Genomic DNA, 20,550 nt, shown 5'->3' on the forward strand with positions numbered 1-20,550 from the left:
TTTGAAGTAACAAAATAAATCTTATATAGGCAAAACTGTCATTTTAACTTTTTCCGGGGGGGGGGGGGGGCGGCAAAGAACATGTACTGAATGAATATATATATTTGTATATATACTTGTGTATTTTTCAAAGCCAAGGGGAGGCAAGCGCCCCACTCTGATCCCCCAAATGATGGGCCTGTATATAGGCCTATAATAAATAATATACATACATAAAATATAAAATAAAATCTATGATACATATAATAAAAAATAAATGAAATAATATAATAAATATATATAAGTTCTATAAAAATTTTATGAATATTTTTACATTATAAAAATTGGGATATTATATACGAGCATATATCTAAATTTTTCATGGCTACATCATTACCTATTCATGATACTTTTATGAATAGTTACTATGCTTTTAATTTCTATTGAAGTTTTATACACTTCTATCCTGCCTCTGGAAATTCTTTCACACAGTTCAGGTTAAGAACCTCTGCTGTAAGCCATGACTTGCAATGAAAATAAATTGTTCATACATTTTAAGATTCACAACATTTCATAATTTCTAATTTAAAATGTGAAATTTAATTTTTTTTCAATCTTTCCATTTCATGCAGAATAACAACATGCCTTTCAAGTGTTGTGTTACCAACTGCAAGGGCAATTATGAAACTGGGCCTAAGGTTTCAGTATTCCGGTTTCCAAAAGAAGAGAATCTAAAAAGGAAATGGATCAAAGCCATACCGCGAAAGGATTTCGAACCAACCCCAAGTTCCAGAGTAAGTACTGTTTTTGGTGGTATTTATATATCATAAAGTTGTTCTATTCAAAGGTATAGGCCTGAGGACAGAGAGCCTCTTTGAAATTTTGTATTAGTTAGTTGCATGATATTTCATCTTTTCATACATCCTTAAAAACATTGTTAGAACTGATATTTATAGCTTTTACAATTCACAATATTTCACAAATTCTTATTCCAAAGTTAAAATTAAATTTTTCCTTAATTTGCTTCAGAAATTATTTCTTGGTAGTCAGAGATTTCTTCGAATAACATTAAAGATATGGTAAATTTTTAATAAAATACAAATTTGTTGTACTATAACAAAATATTCATTATGATAGTATTAATTTTTAAATAATATAACTATAGATAATTTATTACATGCATTAAAAAAAAAAAAGTCACTTGTTACAGTTACTAGTTCTCTGAAGGATTTTTTGTTTCTCACTCAATTATGTTTGTATGGATAAAGCCAAAATTTGAATACCAAATTCTTTTCAGGTTTGCGAGCTGCATTTTATCGAAGAGGATATTGAAAAGAAAGTGTCGTATTATGATGAAAAGACTGGAAATTACCTTGTTGCTAGCTTTCCTCAACCTCGGCCCAGAGATGGTGCAGTTCCCCGTGTTTTCCATGGATGTCCCTTGTATTTGTCCACACCTTCTACCAGCAGGGAAAGTCCATTGGATAAAAAAGCTCGAATTGAAAGTGAGCAAATTGCTGCTGCGATTGAGAAAAGCAAAGCAGAAGAAGAGCTCTACAATAAAAGATTTTCCTATAGTTCCTTAAATGAACTGAAAGACTGCTTGAAAAACTGCCCTGTTCCTAAGGATTGGAATGTTCTTGTGAAGGAAGAAAATATAATTTTCATTCACATCCAAGCAGAACCAATTCCGATAATACTTTCCTCAGTTGTTGTGGATGAAAATTTGATGGTTACTGCTTTTCATAAAGATTGCAAACTGACCAGCGTTGATCAGTGTGCATTACCTACAAAGCTAACTGATGTGAATATATTACATAAGTTTCTGTGCGATGTTAAAAACTCCATCAATGAAATGTGCCAAAATGCTTCAGCACTTGTTCAGTCAATCTGTGATATGCTTCGAACACTTGAACAATATTTAATTGAGCAGAATGTAAATACAGAAATGATTCAATTTATTTCTGAGCAATTGAAATTGATAATTTGTCACAAAAACCATTGCAGGTACAGTGGAAATTTTTAAAATTTATGTTGCCTATTATTTTCCATATCTCATAGCTGCCAACTTTTGAAAATGAAAATTCGGGAGATTTTCGCGCAAACCCGTATTTTATGCTAAAACCACTCCCTAATAAATACAATAGGGATTTTTCCAAATAAAATAGGGATTTTCCAAATATAAAAGTTAGAGCGTAGGGAATAAAATACCTACTCAAAAACTGAAGTCAAATTAAAATAAGGATTTTACACACATGGAAGTTAAACCCTTGGGAATAAAATCCCTACGCAAAAAACAAAGTGAAATTGGAGGCCAAAACTTCAATGATGTAAAAATAAATATTGTGTTCATTCAGAAACGCTGTGAACAAACATTCTGAGCCAATGACCCCAAAATCATCGGAAGATGAAGGAAAACACCGTCAATTTTTGAAGAACACTGACTTTTTGTGACACTTGCTTGATGTTTTTTTTTTTTTTTCATTTCACGAGTGATGATGGCAGTCTTTCCATGACCGATGTTTATGTCCGTAACACAACTTGTACAAAAAGGAAAAGTCGGCCCTCTTCTGGAACGTTTGATGAAAGGAAATTCATCGGAATAAGTATCTTTAAAATTGATTAAATATGTTTTTGCTTATCAGTATTCGTGTTTTGTTATATCGCACGTTATAACAAAAGAAATTTTGACCACATGAGCGTGACTATAATCTTCAATTATTATCCAGGACTATTGGCTGCTAAGCCATTTCCCTACACGATAAGACAAACAACTTTCTTGTTACCATCAGAGGGTTTGTAAAACTTCCTTAAAAAGGGAATTTCCCCATTTACGACGTGTGACGTCATTTCGAAAGGGAAAAAAAGATGCCCCACAAGATAGAACTTCTTAATACATATGAAGGCGTCCTCCTTATATGAAGGCGTCTTACCACAAGATATTCCTTAGGGATTGTTTTCATAAGAAGGGATTTTTTTAATGAAGTAGGGAATTTTAAGGGACAATTAGGGATTTTTGTGATTTTCGTAAAAATTCGGGAGATTTAAGAACTTTTCGGGATGTCGAGCGATGAAGCTAAAATTCGGGAATCTCCCGAATTTTTCGGGAGACTTGGCAGCTATGACATCTCCACATGCGTACAAATTCTTACGCAGCAGTAACTATATTATTTTGCAACATTCATCTACCCTGACAAAGCTATGTTCTATGTATGATGTAAATCCTAAAATTGAACAGAATGATGAAAATTTTTTGGCTTATGCAAAAGAAAAATTTGCATTGATTGGTGGTAAAGATAAGCATGTTTTACTTAGTGATGGATGAAATCCACATAAAATCATATTTAGACTATAAAGGTGGGAGTATTTTAGGAATGGCATATAATAACGAAAAAGCTACATCTTCAGCTTTTGCTTTCATGATTCAGAGTATTGAGTCTAATTATAAAGATGTAATACACATTCTGCCGGTGAAAACAATATCTGCTGCTGTATTATATAATATGTTAAGCAAAATAATTGTTGGTCTTGAAACTATTGGGTTTTTAGTTATAGGAGTTGTTTCAGATAATAATGCTATAAACCGAAAGGCTTTTTCGTATTTCTGTAGCCCTCCAGAGAACTAAGCATTGTATATAAACACCCTTCAGATTTTCTTTGTCCTTTGTTTTATCTTATTGATTCTGTCCATACATTAAAATGTATCCGAAATAATTGGCTTAACCAAAAGAATACAGGAAAATGTATGTATTTCCCAGATTTTGAAGCTCGACCAATGGGAATCAATGGAGAGCCATTGTTGAAAACAGCTTCCTTTTTAGCATTGAAAAAGCTTCATGAAGCTGAAGCAAACAATATTGTGAAGTTCGCCCCTTTCTTTAACAGAAAAAGCTCTTTGCCCCAATAATTTTGAACATCAAAATGTTCGCTTGGCGTTGAAAATATTTAACTACACAGTTTCTGAAGGCCTGAAATGCGGTGGTGAAATTCATGCCATTGCAAACCACAAAGATACAGCCAATTACATAATATTAATATGTAAGTGGTTTGACATAATGAACGTTCGTACAGTCCTGAAAGGAAAATGTAAAAGGAACGTGTTTCAGGAACCTTTGACATCATCTCCAGATGATGAGAAAATGAAATTTTTATATGATTTTTTAGATTGGTTAGATTATTGGAAAAGTGCAAATTGTTCATCTGGCTTTCTAACCAAGGAAACTTTACTTGCCTTGCAACATACAACATATGCAATGATAGAAATTGTAAAGTATTGCTGTGATGAATTGAAGTTACAGTACATATTAACAGGCAAATTCCAAACTGATTCCCTCGAAGAACGTTTTGGTCAATACCGAAAACTTGCAGGTTGTCAATACAATGTGTCTTTGGTTCAAGTGTATGAAACTGAAATGAAATTGAGGATTTGTTCTTTGATGCCTCTAACTGTCAAGTCTCACTCGCAAGGAGAAATTTCCTTAGCTCCTCTCGACGAATATTGTATTATTCCAAACAATGAATTTAATCAATCAATATGTATTCAAATCAATGAACCAGATTCTGTGAAACTCCCAGATACAGAGAATTTGCTTCTAAAGCAGATCACTGTTTCTAAAAAGGAGCTCACAGATCTCGGTAATTCACTTCCTGCGCTAACTTATATTGCAGGCAATTGTGCGTATGCAACTTTAAAAAAATTGAAGTGTACTAATTGTAAATTCAACCTCACCTTCAATATTTCCCTGGAATTTAATGAACAGTATGATTTAATTAAAAATCTTGATAGGGGTGGATTAAAATATCCAAAACAATCTGTTTTGCTAGTTGTTATGCACTGTTATGTAATTGTTTCTAAATTGGTCTCAAAAGAGTTTGAAAAGGAATTTTTTGAAATCAGGAACCATTATGATTTTGTTATCAAAGCAACGGTTAATACATTATTTGGCATTGAATGTTTTCCTGATACATGTACAAATGGTCACTATTCAAATTTTATTCTTAAACAAATTATATCTGCATCAACTAACATATTTCTGAAAAATTATTGTAAAAAGAGGAATGATGCACCCAAGACTTCGAAGTTGGACAAAAATAAATTAAATGCAAATGAACCTATAGATTCTGAAAGTATTGGAAATTCATGTCCAAGTAATGTAAAAGGAAAGAAAAGAAAACAACAGACACTTTTATAATAGTCGAATAGTGCTATAATGAACTTGAAGAGACTGGAGAAAGCGCTTTGTTAAAACAAAATTCTATTGTAAAGTAATTCCAGGTTTTTTCATTGTTCCAATGTAAACTTATCTGAGAGATTAGAGAAGTGTTTGTTAAAACGAGATTTTTGTTATAACGTTTTTCGTTAAAACTGGATTTGACTGTAAATTCACATGAACATTTTTTTAAATCATGTTATTTTGTACACAATAAAAAAAACATGTTTGTAGTGTGAGTGTGTATTTGTAATAAATTTTTTCTGAAGTATTTTTGATTTCAGTGCTGCAGAAATGGGCATATTGCTAACTTTTAATGACTATTATGAATAAGAGCATGTTATATGAAATTTAGGAAGGTTGGAAGAAAATGTACACAAATTATGAAAATATGAAATTTAGATTTACGTAAAAAAATTACGTCTAAAACAGTGTTCCCCAAAGTGGGCGATGAAAGCAACGGCTGTAACATAGGATCCCATGGGTTCGGGCGATGGGACACCACAAAAAAAGTTTGGGAAACTATGGTCTAAAAGAAGAAAAAACTAACTAGATTAACTCGTGAGCTAACGCTCCTGTAAAGGGTGTTTCTAGCAATACCATAAACCAGACTCAGCCTTCGGGTGGGTGACGTCACAAACGGTCCTGAGGCTTTATATATAGGAGGTAGTGGTAGAGCTGACCTTCGTAGAGGAAGGCCACACTATATTATGCTCCGGCCGAAGCACAAACCATCACAGCGCTAGCGGCGCATATCTGCTTCACCCCAGGTAAAAATGTTCCTTTTTATGTCAATCAACTTTTCTCATGGTAGCGCAGTGTCATAGCTGGCATCATTTTGATTTCCATTGGAATTTATAGCATAAACAATTAACCATGTGGTAATTAGTCAAATAACAACTGTTGGATTGGCAATTCAAGTATTCTCCATCCATGCCCAGCTGACTTGAAGCAAGCAGGCTGAGGCAATAGTGTTCAGACAACAAAAGTGAGAAAGACCAGTGCGACGCCAGGAGATCTCGACAACAACATTACAGAGCCAGAACAATACGATTCCAGAAAATTTGAGTGAACAATTATTCTGTGTGTTAGTCCTTTTTAGTTAATCAATGTAGGAGTACTCCGGGTCCCAGAATATATCCAGGTTAGTTTTTTTTAAATATATATTTGTATATCGCTTAACCAAAACTTTTTCTTAACGTTTTGCACATGCCATTTCAATAGGGGTCATCCTTTGATCAGATTTTATTTATTTATTTTTAATCCTCTTGCCACGTATATTTTTGTACATTTCTTGCCATTTAACATAGCCACGTTTTTGTGTATTTTTTTTTTTCTAGCGTCATTTTTCTTTGTTTAGACATCCCTCTACCAGATAGGTAGCTAGTATTTCATTCTTTGCTGTAATATTTTTCAAGTTTTTCCATCCGCCCTCGTAGTTGAATAGCCATTCTGTAGTACTTCATGTTATATATATAGTGTCAGGGCCGTCATTTTAACTTTTTCCAGGGGGGCAACGCCCCCGCCCCCTAAATGGCGGGCCTGTATATTGTACCTTTGTTTTTTTATTCTCTTATTTATTTAGATACTTAGTTTTATACAATTTTTCTCGAAATGGCATTCTTTGATATATTCACATGCACATGCCAAGCCACACTGTCCTTAGATTTAATTAAATTTTCCATAGTTTGTTTTTAGTGTGAGGTCATATTTAGTAATACACAAAACTGACATATCTTTCTGAGACTATCACTTGACGACCAAGACAGCCAAACGGCCAATTCCTTTGATGATGTCTCTACAATGGGAAACGACACCACCTTCTCTGACACGCTCAGCATAACAGCTAATGAATCTGACAAAATACCCAAAGAGTTTATAGATCAAATTATAGGGAGATCTGCTCCAGTAACAATAACTCGGAAGAAAGCCGCCTGACCAATATTTCTATTGAGGTTCACAAACTGTTAGACAGCCTAGAGTCCAGGATTATCAAGCTTGAGCTGACCACAACACAAGCGAGGAATACAATGGACAAGGATATCCAGACACTCTTTTCTCCATGCCTTCGCCTCTACCTAAACCCCACCCTCCTTCATATCAATCTTTGATTTTTCAAATCCTATTCCCACACTCATCTGAAACCCAAACATCTTCTCTAGCTGTTTCTCAATCCCAGTCTCTCTTTACTACATCCACATCCACAGACACTCCACTTCCTTCCTACTATTCTCTCCTTCTTACCTCTACTGCCAACCCATCCTCCTTCACTTCCTTTCATTCTTCTCTCGATCCTCCTCCTAGATCCACTATTATTCCAAAGTCCTCTTCTCGTACCACCTCCAACTCTCATCCTTCTCTTGACCTCTCTCCCCCCCTGCATCCTCTTATCATTCAAAATCCTCCTCTTGCACCTCACTGAACCTTCCTACCACCGCTTTGGACAACCTTCTAATATCCCATATCCTGTGCTTTACATTATTCCCCCATCAAATCCCAGCACACCCTGTTGCAACCTCACAACAAACTTTCATCTAAAACTGCTAAACTTTCACAATCTGCAATCAAAGCACTCTCAACTTCAGCTCACCACCCTACCTTTTCAACCCCTGCTCAACGCGCCTACTGCTTCAACCTTTTCTTCCAACACTGTTAACTGTTGCACTGACCCCATCTCTACCTCAATCATATGCTCAACTTTTCCGTCTCAACAGACAGATATACACCCTCTTGATACAATTCAAAAGCCCGATAGACGATGAGCACATACACAACGAGTAGGCCAAGCTCAAGGAATTCCTGAGAGCTAAAGTTGATCTACCAGCACACAACATCAACATTCAAAAAGTAAGCCGATCAGGAGTGATATAGCTATAGACCGACCCACTGGGGAAGACTAGCACCGGCTCGAGAACTTCTAAAGAAAGCTGACAAAACAACACAATTCAAAATGGCAGGCAAGTGCCCTATGACACAACACAACGAAAAATCTCATCATATATGGCATTCCGAACAACACAATTGACCAACAAGTTATTGACCAACTACCTGGACCAGCCCGAGTAGCACGAAACACGACACTTGAAAATATTAGTTGAACATGGTTAGAGAACGCTCACATGATGTTAATTGTTTAGGGTGAGAGCTTCCTGCTCTACACTCTTAGGGTACGTCCATAGTGAACCGCTTCTCGCTACTCGCTTTATCGCGGCTGAAAAAAGATCGTGAAAACTCATTGGGGCGGCCATAGTGCGCCCGCCTACCTGCTTTTACCGGCTCAAACTGCTTTTACCCGCTTTAACCAGAATGAATTATTATTTCTTTTTCTCGCTTGACCGGCTCACCGCTTGCAGTTTTGAACGGATACTTTCCTCTAAGTGTTCGTTTTATAATGGAATAGTAAATCGACGGAGTTTTTGTAACGATCAATTATCGTTATTACTAATCGTTGATTAGTTATGACATAATAAAAGCGAAATCGTTAATCATTAAGTAATTAAAGAAAATTACCAATTATAGTGAATCCAATTGGAGTTTTTGTGACGATTAATTATTAATACTAATCGTTAACTAGATGACATAATAAAAGCAATATCGTTGGTTAGTCATTAATTAAGGTTAATTAACGATTATACTGAATCCAACGGAGTTTTTGTGATGGATAATTGTTGCTAATACTAATCGTTAATTAGTTATGACATAATAAGCGAAATCGTTAATTAATTAAGGATCATTAATTATCATACTAAATCCAGCGGAGTTTTTATGACGCCTAATTATTGTTAATACTAATCGTTAATTAGTTGACGTAATGAAAACGATATCGTTAATTAATCAAAATACCGTTGGATTTCGTTTTATCGTTACTAATTATTGATCATGATTTAGTTTTATCGTTAATAAACTAATTAATGATAAAACGAAATCCAACGGATTTTGCCGTTAATTAGTCAGTTCATCGGCCATAGTTAATCGGCCAGTTCAGTTTTATCGTTATTAGTTGATTAGTTAATTATCGATCATGATTTAGTTTTATTATTAATGTAAACTAATTAACGATAAAACTAAATCAAACGGAATTTTGTAACGATTAATTTTCGTTTTTCTAATCGAAAATTTGTTGTGGCACTAAAAGCGAAATCGCTGATTTATCATCAATTAATTAATTAACTATAATTAGTGATTACACTAAACCCATTGCAACTTCAAGGCGAGTCCTATTCATTTCATGTACATTCGTCATTCTTTCATGTTTAAGTTTATAATAAATATTTTTTGTTGTCAACAAAAACACACAATAGATCCCCACGTGATAGCTCCATGATGCCAACTGCCCATGCAGGCAGACGCTCCCGCGAGCGGTGCACTATAACCACCACCGGCTAGAATCGCGCGGGATCATCCCGCCTTCTACAACTGCCGCGGTTTAAGCAATAAAGTGAGAAGCGGGAAGCGGTGCACTATGGACGTACCCTTATGAGGAACTGCTTGCTGACGAAGCTAGATGAACAGAAGACTGAATGCAATGCTGAAGCTTCAACCAGGAGAATATATAGCGGTGGAGAACAGGTTTTTCAATGGACCAATCAGCATACTGTTGACCTTCGGCTCATGGAGAAAACTATGGCGTCACTCGATGGATTTGCATATTGAGACGTGGCTTGTAATTATCGAACACTATTATTTTTCTATGGGTGGCAACAGGCTCAACAAGATGGAAGAAGTTGATCAGGCTTCTCCCATTATTGACAAGGCTATGGCAATTTGAGATTGTGGAATCGTGATGACGGAACAGACGCCCACGGGTATCTCCGCCCGTCTTGAGACAAGGTAGAGAAATATTAAATACATTTCATACAATTTGTATATATATCATTACACAAACAGTATATCAATGAAAATCCTGTGACTCAAATGGGTCTTCTCCCGGGGGAGCACTCTGTGTTAAGGTTAAGTTCATTTTAAAGTTAAGGTTAAGTAATCGTTATTTGGCACTTCAAGCGTGGCACCACAGTGCTGCTACAGCATCACAGCTCTCACGTGAGCTGCATGCTGCCACTGGAACTTGAGTTTCACGGTTTACTCTTGCCTGAAGGCTTCATGAGAGGGCTTTATGCCAGAAGACCCTCCTGCTAACTGCAGCACACAAGAGAGTGTGTTTAGCATGTTGCAGATAACATCAGCCTTGGACCTTCAATGGAGCATCATGCTCTTCACAGATGAGTCAAGATTCAGCCTGGACACTGATTCTCGATGTACACTCATCTGGACAGAACCTGGTACCCGATACCATCCCTCCCATGTCAGGGATATGGACCACTATTGTGGTGGAGGTCTCATGGTCTGGGCAGGAATTATGTTGGACGGCAGCACATCCCTCCATGTGTTTGGCAAAGGGTTCGTGACTGCTAAAATGTATAGAGATCTAAGAGCCCTATGTGACTTTTCAGGGGCATAGTTGGCCCTCGGTTCCTGTTCATGGGCAACAACGCTCGTTCATATCGACTCACCTGGCCAATTATCTGGAAAGCGAGGATATTTTGCATATAAATTGGCCAGCCAGATCTCCTGACCTTAACCCTATAGAACATGTCTGTGACGCTCTTGGGAGGGCAATTGCATTTCGCCATTCCCCTCAACTCACTTTTGGAATGTTTATTTAATTAATGTGGTTCACTAGCAATGCGTTTCAGACATGTATATGCCTTTACAATGGTTTGTCACTCGTTTAATGCTACCAGTATAATGTATGCCAGCTTATGCCTTTAAAATGGTTTTCGTCACTTATTCTATTCTCCCAGTTATGAGGCTTTGGAATAGACATCATAATCATCATCAGCATTACTGAGGAACAAGCAATGGATGATCCCCATAGAAATCAGTGTTAAAATTGCTGATTTTACAGTAGAAATGCAGAAATTTAGTAAGGCTTTCCGCCACATCAATAATTTAAAAATTTTTGATGTGGAATCCATTTTTGAAATATTGAGTTACAGATATATATACGAGACCCACAAAATCTATATATATAAAATTGATTTCCTGTATGTCTGTGTGTGTGTTCCCTATGCAAATCTATAATTTTAGATTGATCGTCGCCAAATTTTACATATGTACCAAATAGGACCCGACGTGAACGATAGGCTACTTTACAATTTTGTCAGAGCAGGACAAATGCCCCAAATGGGCAAAAAACTGTCGGGCAACAATGGATTTTGGGCCTTAACAATCACTTTCCGAATGTTTACCTTGGTTACCGTGGTTCCCTAGCAATGCGTTTCAGAAGTGTATATGCCTTTACAATGGCTTGTCACTTCTCTAATCCTGTTAGTATATGTATAATAAGTCTATGGCTTTATAATGGTTTGCTATATTTTCAGTACTCCCAGTAATGAGGCTTTTTGAATAGACGCCATAATCATCATCAGCATTGCTTTGAGGGTCAGGAAAATTCTCTCGTAGAAATCAGAGTTAAAATTGCAGATTTTACTGTAGAAATGCGGAAATCTGATGAAGTTTTCTGTCACATCAATAATTTTAAAAATCGCATAGAATTCTCGATTTTTGAAAAATTGAGTTCGCCTAGAGATATACGAAGTCCGGGAGATTAAATATGAAGTAATTAGCTGGACCTACTTTTGAGTTGGATATTCGTGTAATAACATTGATTTCAACTTATTTATATCTTCTCAAGCATGAAAATTAATGTTTCTGTATTGTTTTTTGATATTCAACTGCATAAATTCATGTGGGTTAGGATATTTTAAAATTAATTATGGGCCAGTAACGTACATCAAAGACATTCCACAGCTTTAATTAAGCATTTTTGGAAGCTGAAAAAGGCAAATGGATAACTCAAAGTTGCCGTGCAGGAAATCACCATATTGGTTAACTTAGACATGGTTTTGCATGTCCCTCAAAGAAAGAGGGGGGATATCACGTGATTCAAATAGCCTCATTAAAGAAAACCTGGGCAGTGCCGGGTATTATAGCTAGTTAAATATAAAATAATTAGCCAGACCTATTTTTGAGTTGCTTGGATATCCGTACAAATATTACAAATACAATGCCACAACAGGCAAAATGCCCAACGAGGTGACCGAGAAAAAGAGGCCCATAATAAATATGGATGTCATATATTTCAAAAATACAGCAACCCAATTAAAAATGCAATATACATATATAAATGTGATAAAATACTACATACAATGAGTAAGAACACTTACGGTTATCTTATTCTTGATTTACCCTAACATGTTTATTGCATCTCTTTTTAAACGTGTCAATTGCACTACAATTTACTACCTCCGGAGTAAGCTATTCCATTTATTAACAACCCTATTAGAGAATAATTCCCTGCAACACCATAACCTTGTATTGTCCCTTACCAATCGATACTGGTGTCCGCTTGCAAAAGCAGTCGATTGACGGTGTACTAATAATTCATGGTCCATCCTATCCACTCCGCTTAAAATTTTGAATACTTCTGTCACGGTGGGAAAAGTAGGACACTTTCCCCCCCTTTGACAAAGAAGCCTGACATATTTTCAACCCAGAATTGTCATGTCAAATAAGTGAAATTTGCTAAATGTAAATATAATTGTGTTTGTAACGTGGAAAATATTTGAGCTTCTGTCTTTATATTATTGTGGAAAGCTGAACCGAATCTCGTGGTTGTCTAGTTCCTTTCCTCTTGTGTTATCATTCCGTCTGATATTCATAAAATGCCCAAGATCTGAACCACAGATCGTTTGTGTAGAGTGGACACACACTCTTTATGCATCACACTGTATGTGTTTGTCGGAAAATCCTAAATATTAAATGCTTTGCTTTGACATCTCAATCATTTGAGCTCAACAACAAATTCCTTGAATTTTTCTGATTCTTCCTGTGAAATTTTGAGAAATTCAGAGTTAAATTGAACGAGAAAATGTGTGTTCTTTTGAATAATATATTCTTTCTTTTGTGAGAGAGACACACCTAATGATCCACTGATAATCAAAGATATTATCGCCACCTTGATGAGTCAGTTTTCTTGTTCCCGCACGAACGCGAATGCTTCCCGTACATGTAAAAGGAAGATAAGATTCCTTTTTATTTTTTTTCTCTCTCACTGTTCGTAATCTATTGTATATTCTTTTTTATACTTGAAAAGCCGATTTTTCGCCTTTTGCATATTCTGAGTCGATGTTTTTTTTTAAATAAGGGAAACAAACATTTTTGTTAATCCAGAGTTAAATAATTTTGAGACCGTGTGAGTATTTCAATTTTAAAAATTTATATTTTTTCCCCCTTTTTCTCTCCACTGTTTCCGATGCTTTAGAAGGAAAAAACATTGTGTTGTAAAATATTGTGAGGAAGAGAAACTTTTGAAATAATGTTATATATATGCTTGAAATTATTCTCTGTCATCGAGAAAGTGTTGAATTTGAATTTTTTTTAAGAATTTCCTTTGTTTGGATTTAAATTTTTCGGCATGTCGCGAAATAAGAATATTTATATATGATGTCGCATATCGTTGGAAGCTAATTTTTTTCCCCACACAATGATGTTAATGTTTTTTGATTTTGATGAATATTTATGCATTTAATCCGGAAATCTTATATTGAAAATTATTGTTGTCATTATAAACTTTGCTGAAAGCCGTTCATTTTCTTAAATCGACCCCGTATTGAGAGAAGATGTTTTTCTTTTGGTTTCATGTTTGTGTTCGCGCCTCGTGATACAATTGGAGAAAATTTTGGATGACGCAGTTTGCGCGACGAATTAGAGGGTGCGTTTTCTCAAGCCCCGCCCATCACTCAATTTACATATTATCACTGAAAAACTTTGGAGGCGTGCAGTTCATCGGGACCAGTTGCACGAGGAAGAGCGGTCCCGCCGTTGAAGAATCCCCCCCCCCCCACGTAACTTGAAGAGCCCTTGAAAGTCAAGTCACTCAAACCCCTATGTAGTTCTGAACTGCCAAAAGTCGTAACATTTTACTTGAAGATGTAAGTTCAAGAAAAACAGCTATAAAAATAACAGTATGAAGCATCGTCTCGTCATATCAGTTGCTCCCAACTGATCCAGGAAGGAAGGTTTACTGTCATGCCAGAAAGATGAAGCCCAGCAGCTGTCTCTTGCAGTCCAGTCCAAGGATGGTACTTCGACCACACTACCCCGAGTGGTAGTACAGATGGAGAACTTTGATGCTCCGACATCGTAAAGTATGTGCACGGACTGTCGCTTCAGCAGATACAGAGGACATTAATTGTTCAATTCGCCAAGCAGATTCGCCCGTATAAGGATGACATGAAATAATGAACTGTCCGTACTGAGTGTTCAAGTTAAAGGGAACTGTTCATCGAAATCCGGTTGTCAAGAATGAAGTGACCTTAATATGGGAGATAGTGAGTAAATTTTCTCTTTCAAATTTTGTTGAGTGGTCAGGAAAAACCAAACTGCAGCGATATTTAATTTTTTTAATTTTTCGATAAGTAAAGTAAGGTATTTCAGCATCGTTGTTTTTTTATTTATATATTTTGTTTTTGGCTATATGAATTAAGAATTAAAGAACCTAATGTGCATTTAGACCTCTGTGTGTTGACATATTCCTTTTTCTTTGTGACTTAATTGTTTCGGTTAAAATGCTGTAGTACATATTTATTCAGGAGAATTACTCACCGACACACAAAGGGTTGTTGCGGTCACGGTAACAACTCAAAAATGGTACCCCCACTAATATGATCACCAGGCCAAAAGTTTTCTTTCTTGGAGTATTGTCAACTTAAATAGTACTCAACAATTTTGCACCACAACATAATTGGTGCCGTGAAAAACAACCATCATCACACTGGTGCCATAAAAAAAATCCATAAAAACTTCAACCGTCACATTGATTTTTAAATTTTCGATAAGTTCAATTGTCACATTGGTGCCGTGACAAACTCGAATCTGAGTAATTTTCTCTTCTTCTGAAGCTATTCTAAGAAATGCATTTGTGTTGCATGAAAATAGAAAATATTCTGCTCTCTTGTCAAGTAAAATACTAATTAAATGTCACACACACAGAAATTTTATTTTGGAGGTTAGCTATGAAATATGTGAATATTTGGTGTGCCTATAATTGAGAAATTTCATGTTGGTATAGAGTGTATACAATTTAAGTATATAGTGGTGTATATACACATATGTACAGGTTATGTTGATCGAATTCTTTAGGGGTGACCTCTCATTTGATGCACAAATAATTGTTTTGGTTCTACTGCTAGTTATTTTTCCTTTGGTAAACAGACATACACACACAGTGACTATGGCACAAGCACAGGATCCACAAACCCTGTGGCCTATTTTGATGGGTGCATATAACAATTTGCCCATATTTTCAGGTACAGCTGAACCCTCAGCGCGTGAGTTATTTCATTGCATTGACAATGCTGCTGCATTGGCAGGGTGGAATGCACCACAGAAAAAGCAGCTAGTATTGCAGAAGTGTGCCGGAAAAGTAGCTTCGCATCTGCGTGAAAATGAGTACCGTGTAGCTCAGATGACCTATGACCAGTTAAAAAACTATTTGATCGAACGTTTTGATACTCATGTCACTCCCGAATACATGTTAGCTCAGCTAACTAGTTCAGTGCAACATGACACTGAAAAGGTGAAAGATTTTGCAGACAGATTGGAAGCACTGTCTCGTAAAGCAGTTCCTATCACAGAAGATGAGGATGAATCGGTCACGACTTTGAGGAATTCACTCCTCCTTTCTAGATTTACTCATGGTGTAAATCCCGCACTTAGACAGTTGATGGCTACACAAGGTCCCACAACATTTGAAGCTGCTGTACAGATAGCTCACAGAATTGAGACGGTCTCAAACGTGACAAATTCCACAGCTTGGGCTGGAACAGCCTCACAAATTGCACCTCAAACGTCTCTTGCACAGATACAGTCACAGGTGTGTTCCCCAGTGTCACATGCTGTAAATTCAGATACCATGTTAATGTCACTCATGGACAAAGTACAGTCACTGGAAAAATCACTTAAAGAGTTGTCACTCTCAAACCAGGCTAGTGTACCAAACACTCGTCCACGTTCACCAAATTTTCTTTCGAGTACTCAAAGTGCTCGACCACACACTTACCAAACACAAAACATACCCTATGGTGAATCTTGGAGGCATACAGTAACATGCTTTTACAGTGGATATCGTGGCCATGTTGTCAGAGACTGCCGCAAACGCATTAGAGACCAGTCCTCTAGACAAACAAACACTTACTCTCGTGGAAACACTTCTCGTAACCAGTCGTCTCCACGTCCACATTTTCCACGTCCAAACCAGAATCGTAATGGCAGAGGTCAAAACACACAAAATGAGGGTACACAAAACAAAACAAGGTCTACCTCGCCATATTCCAACAATGAAAACAATGCACGCTCGACTTCTCCGAAAGTCAGATTCACAGACAATGTGCAAACAAATGAAGAGACTACTAACTGTGCTGAGTCAGATAAATCACTACCAGTAGTTGATGTCACTGTTGATGGTCTTCAACTTCCATGTCTCGTAGATTCAGGTGCTTCGCTCACTCTGATTTCACATGTTTGGTGCCAAAACAACCGAATGACTCACAGGTACACAAAAATAACGCCTGTTGTCATTAAAGGTGTGTCAGGAGAGACACTTAAAATTCAAAACACTATTACTCTTTCTTTCCAAATTTTGGACAAAACTGTGGAGCAGACATTTTTTGTAATTCCTGCTAGCTCGTCACAAAGGTATGAAGCTCTCTTAGGAGTTGACTTCTTCACAAAACACAAGGCTAACTTTTCATTTTCTTCTAAGGGAATGATTTTGACATTCCCAGACTCTAAACAAGAGTGGTCAACAGAACACAAAATTGCATATGGTAGGTCGAAGACACAAGTCAGAATTCCTCCACACTCTGAGATTTTTATTCCCATTGTTGTCAAACCTCGTGTGTCCTCAAATCTTTTGGTAGTTGACAGAAAACGTCCACTTGTCCAAGTATTTCATGTATCAAGTTTTTCAAAATCATGTGATGTAGTTCAAGAGAATCTACGAAGTGCAGCAGAAACCCAAGAGTCTAATCGTTCAGCAAAGTCAGTTGACAAAAACATACAGGTTGGAGACCTCGTGTATCTTTTCACTCCTAAAGTCCCACCTCATTTGTCGAAGTTTTTTAAGGAAAATACAGGGCCATATAAAGTGTTGGAAAAACTTTCACCAGTTAGCTTTCGTATCCAGAAAGTTGGAAATGAGCAGGATACCCAGGTTGTCCATGTGGACAGATTACCTAGACCACTTCGTAAAACCCAACAAGTTTTCCTGGACTCTAATGAAAATGAGAATCGGTCCTCTGTAACACTAAACTCGGAATCGAACCCTGAGACACAGCATACAAATGGTGATAATTCTTTGTTAACTTTTAGAGATATGCCTTTGTTTACGAAAATTAATGTGCCTATTGTTCCTAGACATAATGTTTCTGTTGTCCAAAGACACAACAGATTTCATAATCTTCGTCCAAGTGTAGTCCGACCTGCAAGGTTCAGAGACTAATATCGTTGTCATTTGAGTTAATATGTATGTACATAAGTGTTAAAGTTGCAATTTTCTTTGAGTATTTTGTTGTGCCAAAAATATATTGTCTCGCACATGAAAAGTTTTTTTTGTCTTCGTAGTGGTCATGTTCACACTAAGCGAGATGTGTTATTGAAAGAAATCCATTTTTTTTTTTTCTGTGTCTATGATCGAAACATAGAATTTGTCAACGTATGCTCAGGGTTGCTCTCATGAATATTTGCTCAGCATTCTTTTTCTTTCATATACAAAAAGCAATGTAAGTGCTGTGTCTCTTTGGGAAATATTGATTGATAAGTTGCCTAAAAATCCTTTTTCAAAATGGAATGTGACCATAAAGTCTGTGTATAAAACAAAAAAAAAAAAAATCGAGTCAAATCCTTCATAAGGATAAACGAAGCAACAATTTTTTTGTCCTGTCAAAATGGACGTATGGTCAAACTAACCAAGCTCTCACCAGTGCAAACTTTCTTGAGACTTTAACATTCATTGATCATTTGTATATCATGAAACAACATGTCTAGATGATGAAATGTCATATGAGAATACACAAATCATTGAAATATTGTTATACACTTCCTTGAAATGTTTGTCACAACTCTTAAAGATTTGCTTTGTTATGTTGTAAGCTGGTGTTGTGACGTTTGGTGAACAGGAATCCCTTATACCATGTTTTTTTCACTGTAACTTCGCAAGTTTCTTTAGACCCTAGGGTTTGCAGTTACCGGAAACCACCCGAGGTAAACCCCTGGCAATCCGGTTCGGGCCAGTTTGTTTGGGCAAATTCGCCATGTTCGTTTTTGTCCGGCAATAATCCGCTTCGTTCTACAGTTGAAGGTAGGGTCTTTGGCTGTGGAGCAAGGATTGGGAACCAGAGGTCAGGCTATTGCAACTCCCCCAAATCCCGGTTTACAACTCATAATGGATTCCAACCAGTTCACCGAATCACAGCATCCCCTAAAGACTGACATTGTAAAATTTTTTTTTCTACATTCTGTGTGTATCATATCATAAAATTGTCAATGTAACAATTTGCATTTGCCTGACCACTGAGACAAAATCGAAGGGGAAATTGACTCACAAATGTATAATTTGTCACAATGTAACATTGAAAAACATGTTTATTTTGTTTGCATAACAAATATCATTTGTTTATAATGTCAACAATCGAATATTAATCATATGTGTTGTTGCTTGAGTATTCCAGGAAAAAAGAGAATTTTGTGATGACTCGTAAACATAAGCAAGTATGTCGAGTATGATTGAGGACAATCAAATGAATCTCAGAAGAAGTCGGTTTGTAGATTTAAAGATTTTGTTCGTTTGTTGTATCTGTGAAACACCAGATCTTTTTTATTGTATCTGTGAAATACCAGATCTTTTTTGTTGTATCTGTGAAACACCAGATCCCTTTTGTTGTATCTGTGAAACACCAGATCTCTTTGTTGTATCTGTGAAACACCAGATCACTGTTGTGTATTGACGATTTCAATATTTGTACCTTGAGAAGTAGTAGTTTCGTTTTCATTGATGTTGTCCTTTCTTTTACGTTAGTTTCATTGTCATGGTGTGTTGGTTTCGTTTTCATGATGCGTGTGTAGAGTCCGAAGCATGGACAAATTCGTTGAATCGAAGTCATATTTCGATGGTATGAGAAGCAGTATAGAGGTAACACATTGGAATAACTCAGGTGACACACTTTGTATTTTGTTCGTCTGTGTAGACATTGTCTTCAATTCCTTGTCCCCGACTATCAAATGAGTCATGGTAACTGTTGCGATTGTTCTTCTTTTGAAACACTTTGAACTGCCAGGCAACTAAATCACTCAATCATTTTCTTTCTTTTCATCATATGTTGATAAATTCCTGACATCTGTTGTTTTTGTGGAGTGTTTTCTCTAAAAATTTTCCCTACAGTAAAATTTTTTTTTCCGAAACCGTCGGTGATGTCACGGTGGGAAAAGTAGGACACTTTCCCCCCCTTTGACAAAGAAGCCTGACATATTTTCAACCCAGAATTGTCATGTCAAATAAGTGAAATTTGCTAAATGTAAATATAATTGTGTTTGTAGCGTGGAAAATATTTGAGCTTCTGTCTTTATATTATTGTGGAAAGCTGAACCGAATCTCGTGGTTGTCTAGTTCCTTTCCTCTTGTGTTATCATTCCGTCTGATATTCATAAAATGCCCAAGATCTGAACCACAGATCGTTTGTGTAGAGTGGACACACACTCTTTATGCATCACACTGTATGTGTTTGTCGGAAAATCCTAAATATTAAATGCTTTGCTTTGACATCTCAATCATTTGAGCTCAACAACAAATTCCTTGAATTTTTCTGATTCTTCCTGTGAAATTTTGAGAAATTCAGAGTTAAATTGAACGAGAAAATGTGTGTTCTTTTGAATAATATATTCTTTCTTTTGTGAGAGAGACACACCTAATGATCCACTGATAATCAAAGATATTATCGCCATCTTGATGAGTCAGTTTTCTTGTTCCCGCACGAACGCGAATGCTTCCCGTACATGTAAAAGGAAGATAAGATTCCTTGTTATTTTTTTTCTCTCTCACTGTTCGTAATCTATTGTATATTTTTTTTTATACTTGAAAAGCCAATTTTTCGCCTTTTGCATATTCTGAATCGATGTTTTTTTTTAAATAAGGGAAACAAACATTTTTGTTAATCCAGAGTTAAATAATTTTGAGACCGTGTGAGTATTTCAATTTTAAAAATTTATATTTTTTCCCCCTTTTTCTCTCCACTGTTTCCGATGC

At 36.4% G+C, this 20,550-nt stretch overlaps 2 protein-coding genes across 4 annotated transcripts in view; one reads left to right on the forward strand and one right to left on the reverse strand.

Moving 5' to 3' along the window:
• LOC149081426 (uncharacterized) overlaps positions 1-20,550 on the reverse strand; it is a 191,939-nt gene that overhangs the window by 131,578 nt on the left and 39,811 nt on the right. The gene's annotated exons all lie outside the window — the stretch shown is intronic.
• On the forward strand, positions 349-5,349 carry LOC149081428 (uncharacterized). 2 transcript variants are annotated; one of them, XM_089238356.1, is made up of 2 exons: positions 349-773; positions 1,277-5,349. In XM_089238356.1, the coding sequence occupies exon 2, from the start codon at positions 4,035-4,037 to the stop codon at positions 5,169-5,171; it is 1,137 nt and encodes a 378-aa protein (XP_089094482.1). In that variant the 5' UTR covers positions 349-773; positions 1,277-4,034; the 3' UTR covers positions 5,172-5,349. Both variants share the same exon structure in this region, with proteins under 2 accessions (XP_089094482.1, XP_089094483.1).

Source organism: Pholcus phalangioides, unplaced genomic scaffold, assembly GCF_987345545.1.
Source record: "Pholcus phalangioides strain wild (caught in Gottingen) unplaced genomic scaffold, Ppha-v1.0 ptg000010l_1, whole genome shotgun sequence".
NCBI classification, from domain to species: domain Eukaryota; kingdom Metazoa; phylum Arthropoda; class Arachnida; order Araneae; family Pholcidae; genus Pholcus; species Pholcus phalangioides.

Excerpts from the sequence above, each read along its gene's own strand:
- LOC149081428 (XM_089238356.1), top strand. The coding sequence starts at position 4,035 with ATGAACGTTCGTACAGTCCTGAAAGGAAAATGTAAAAGGAACGTGTTT.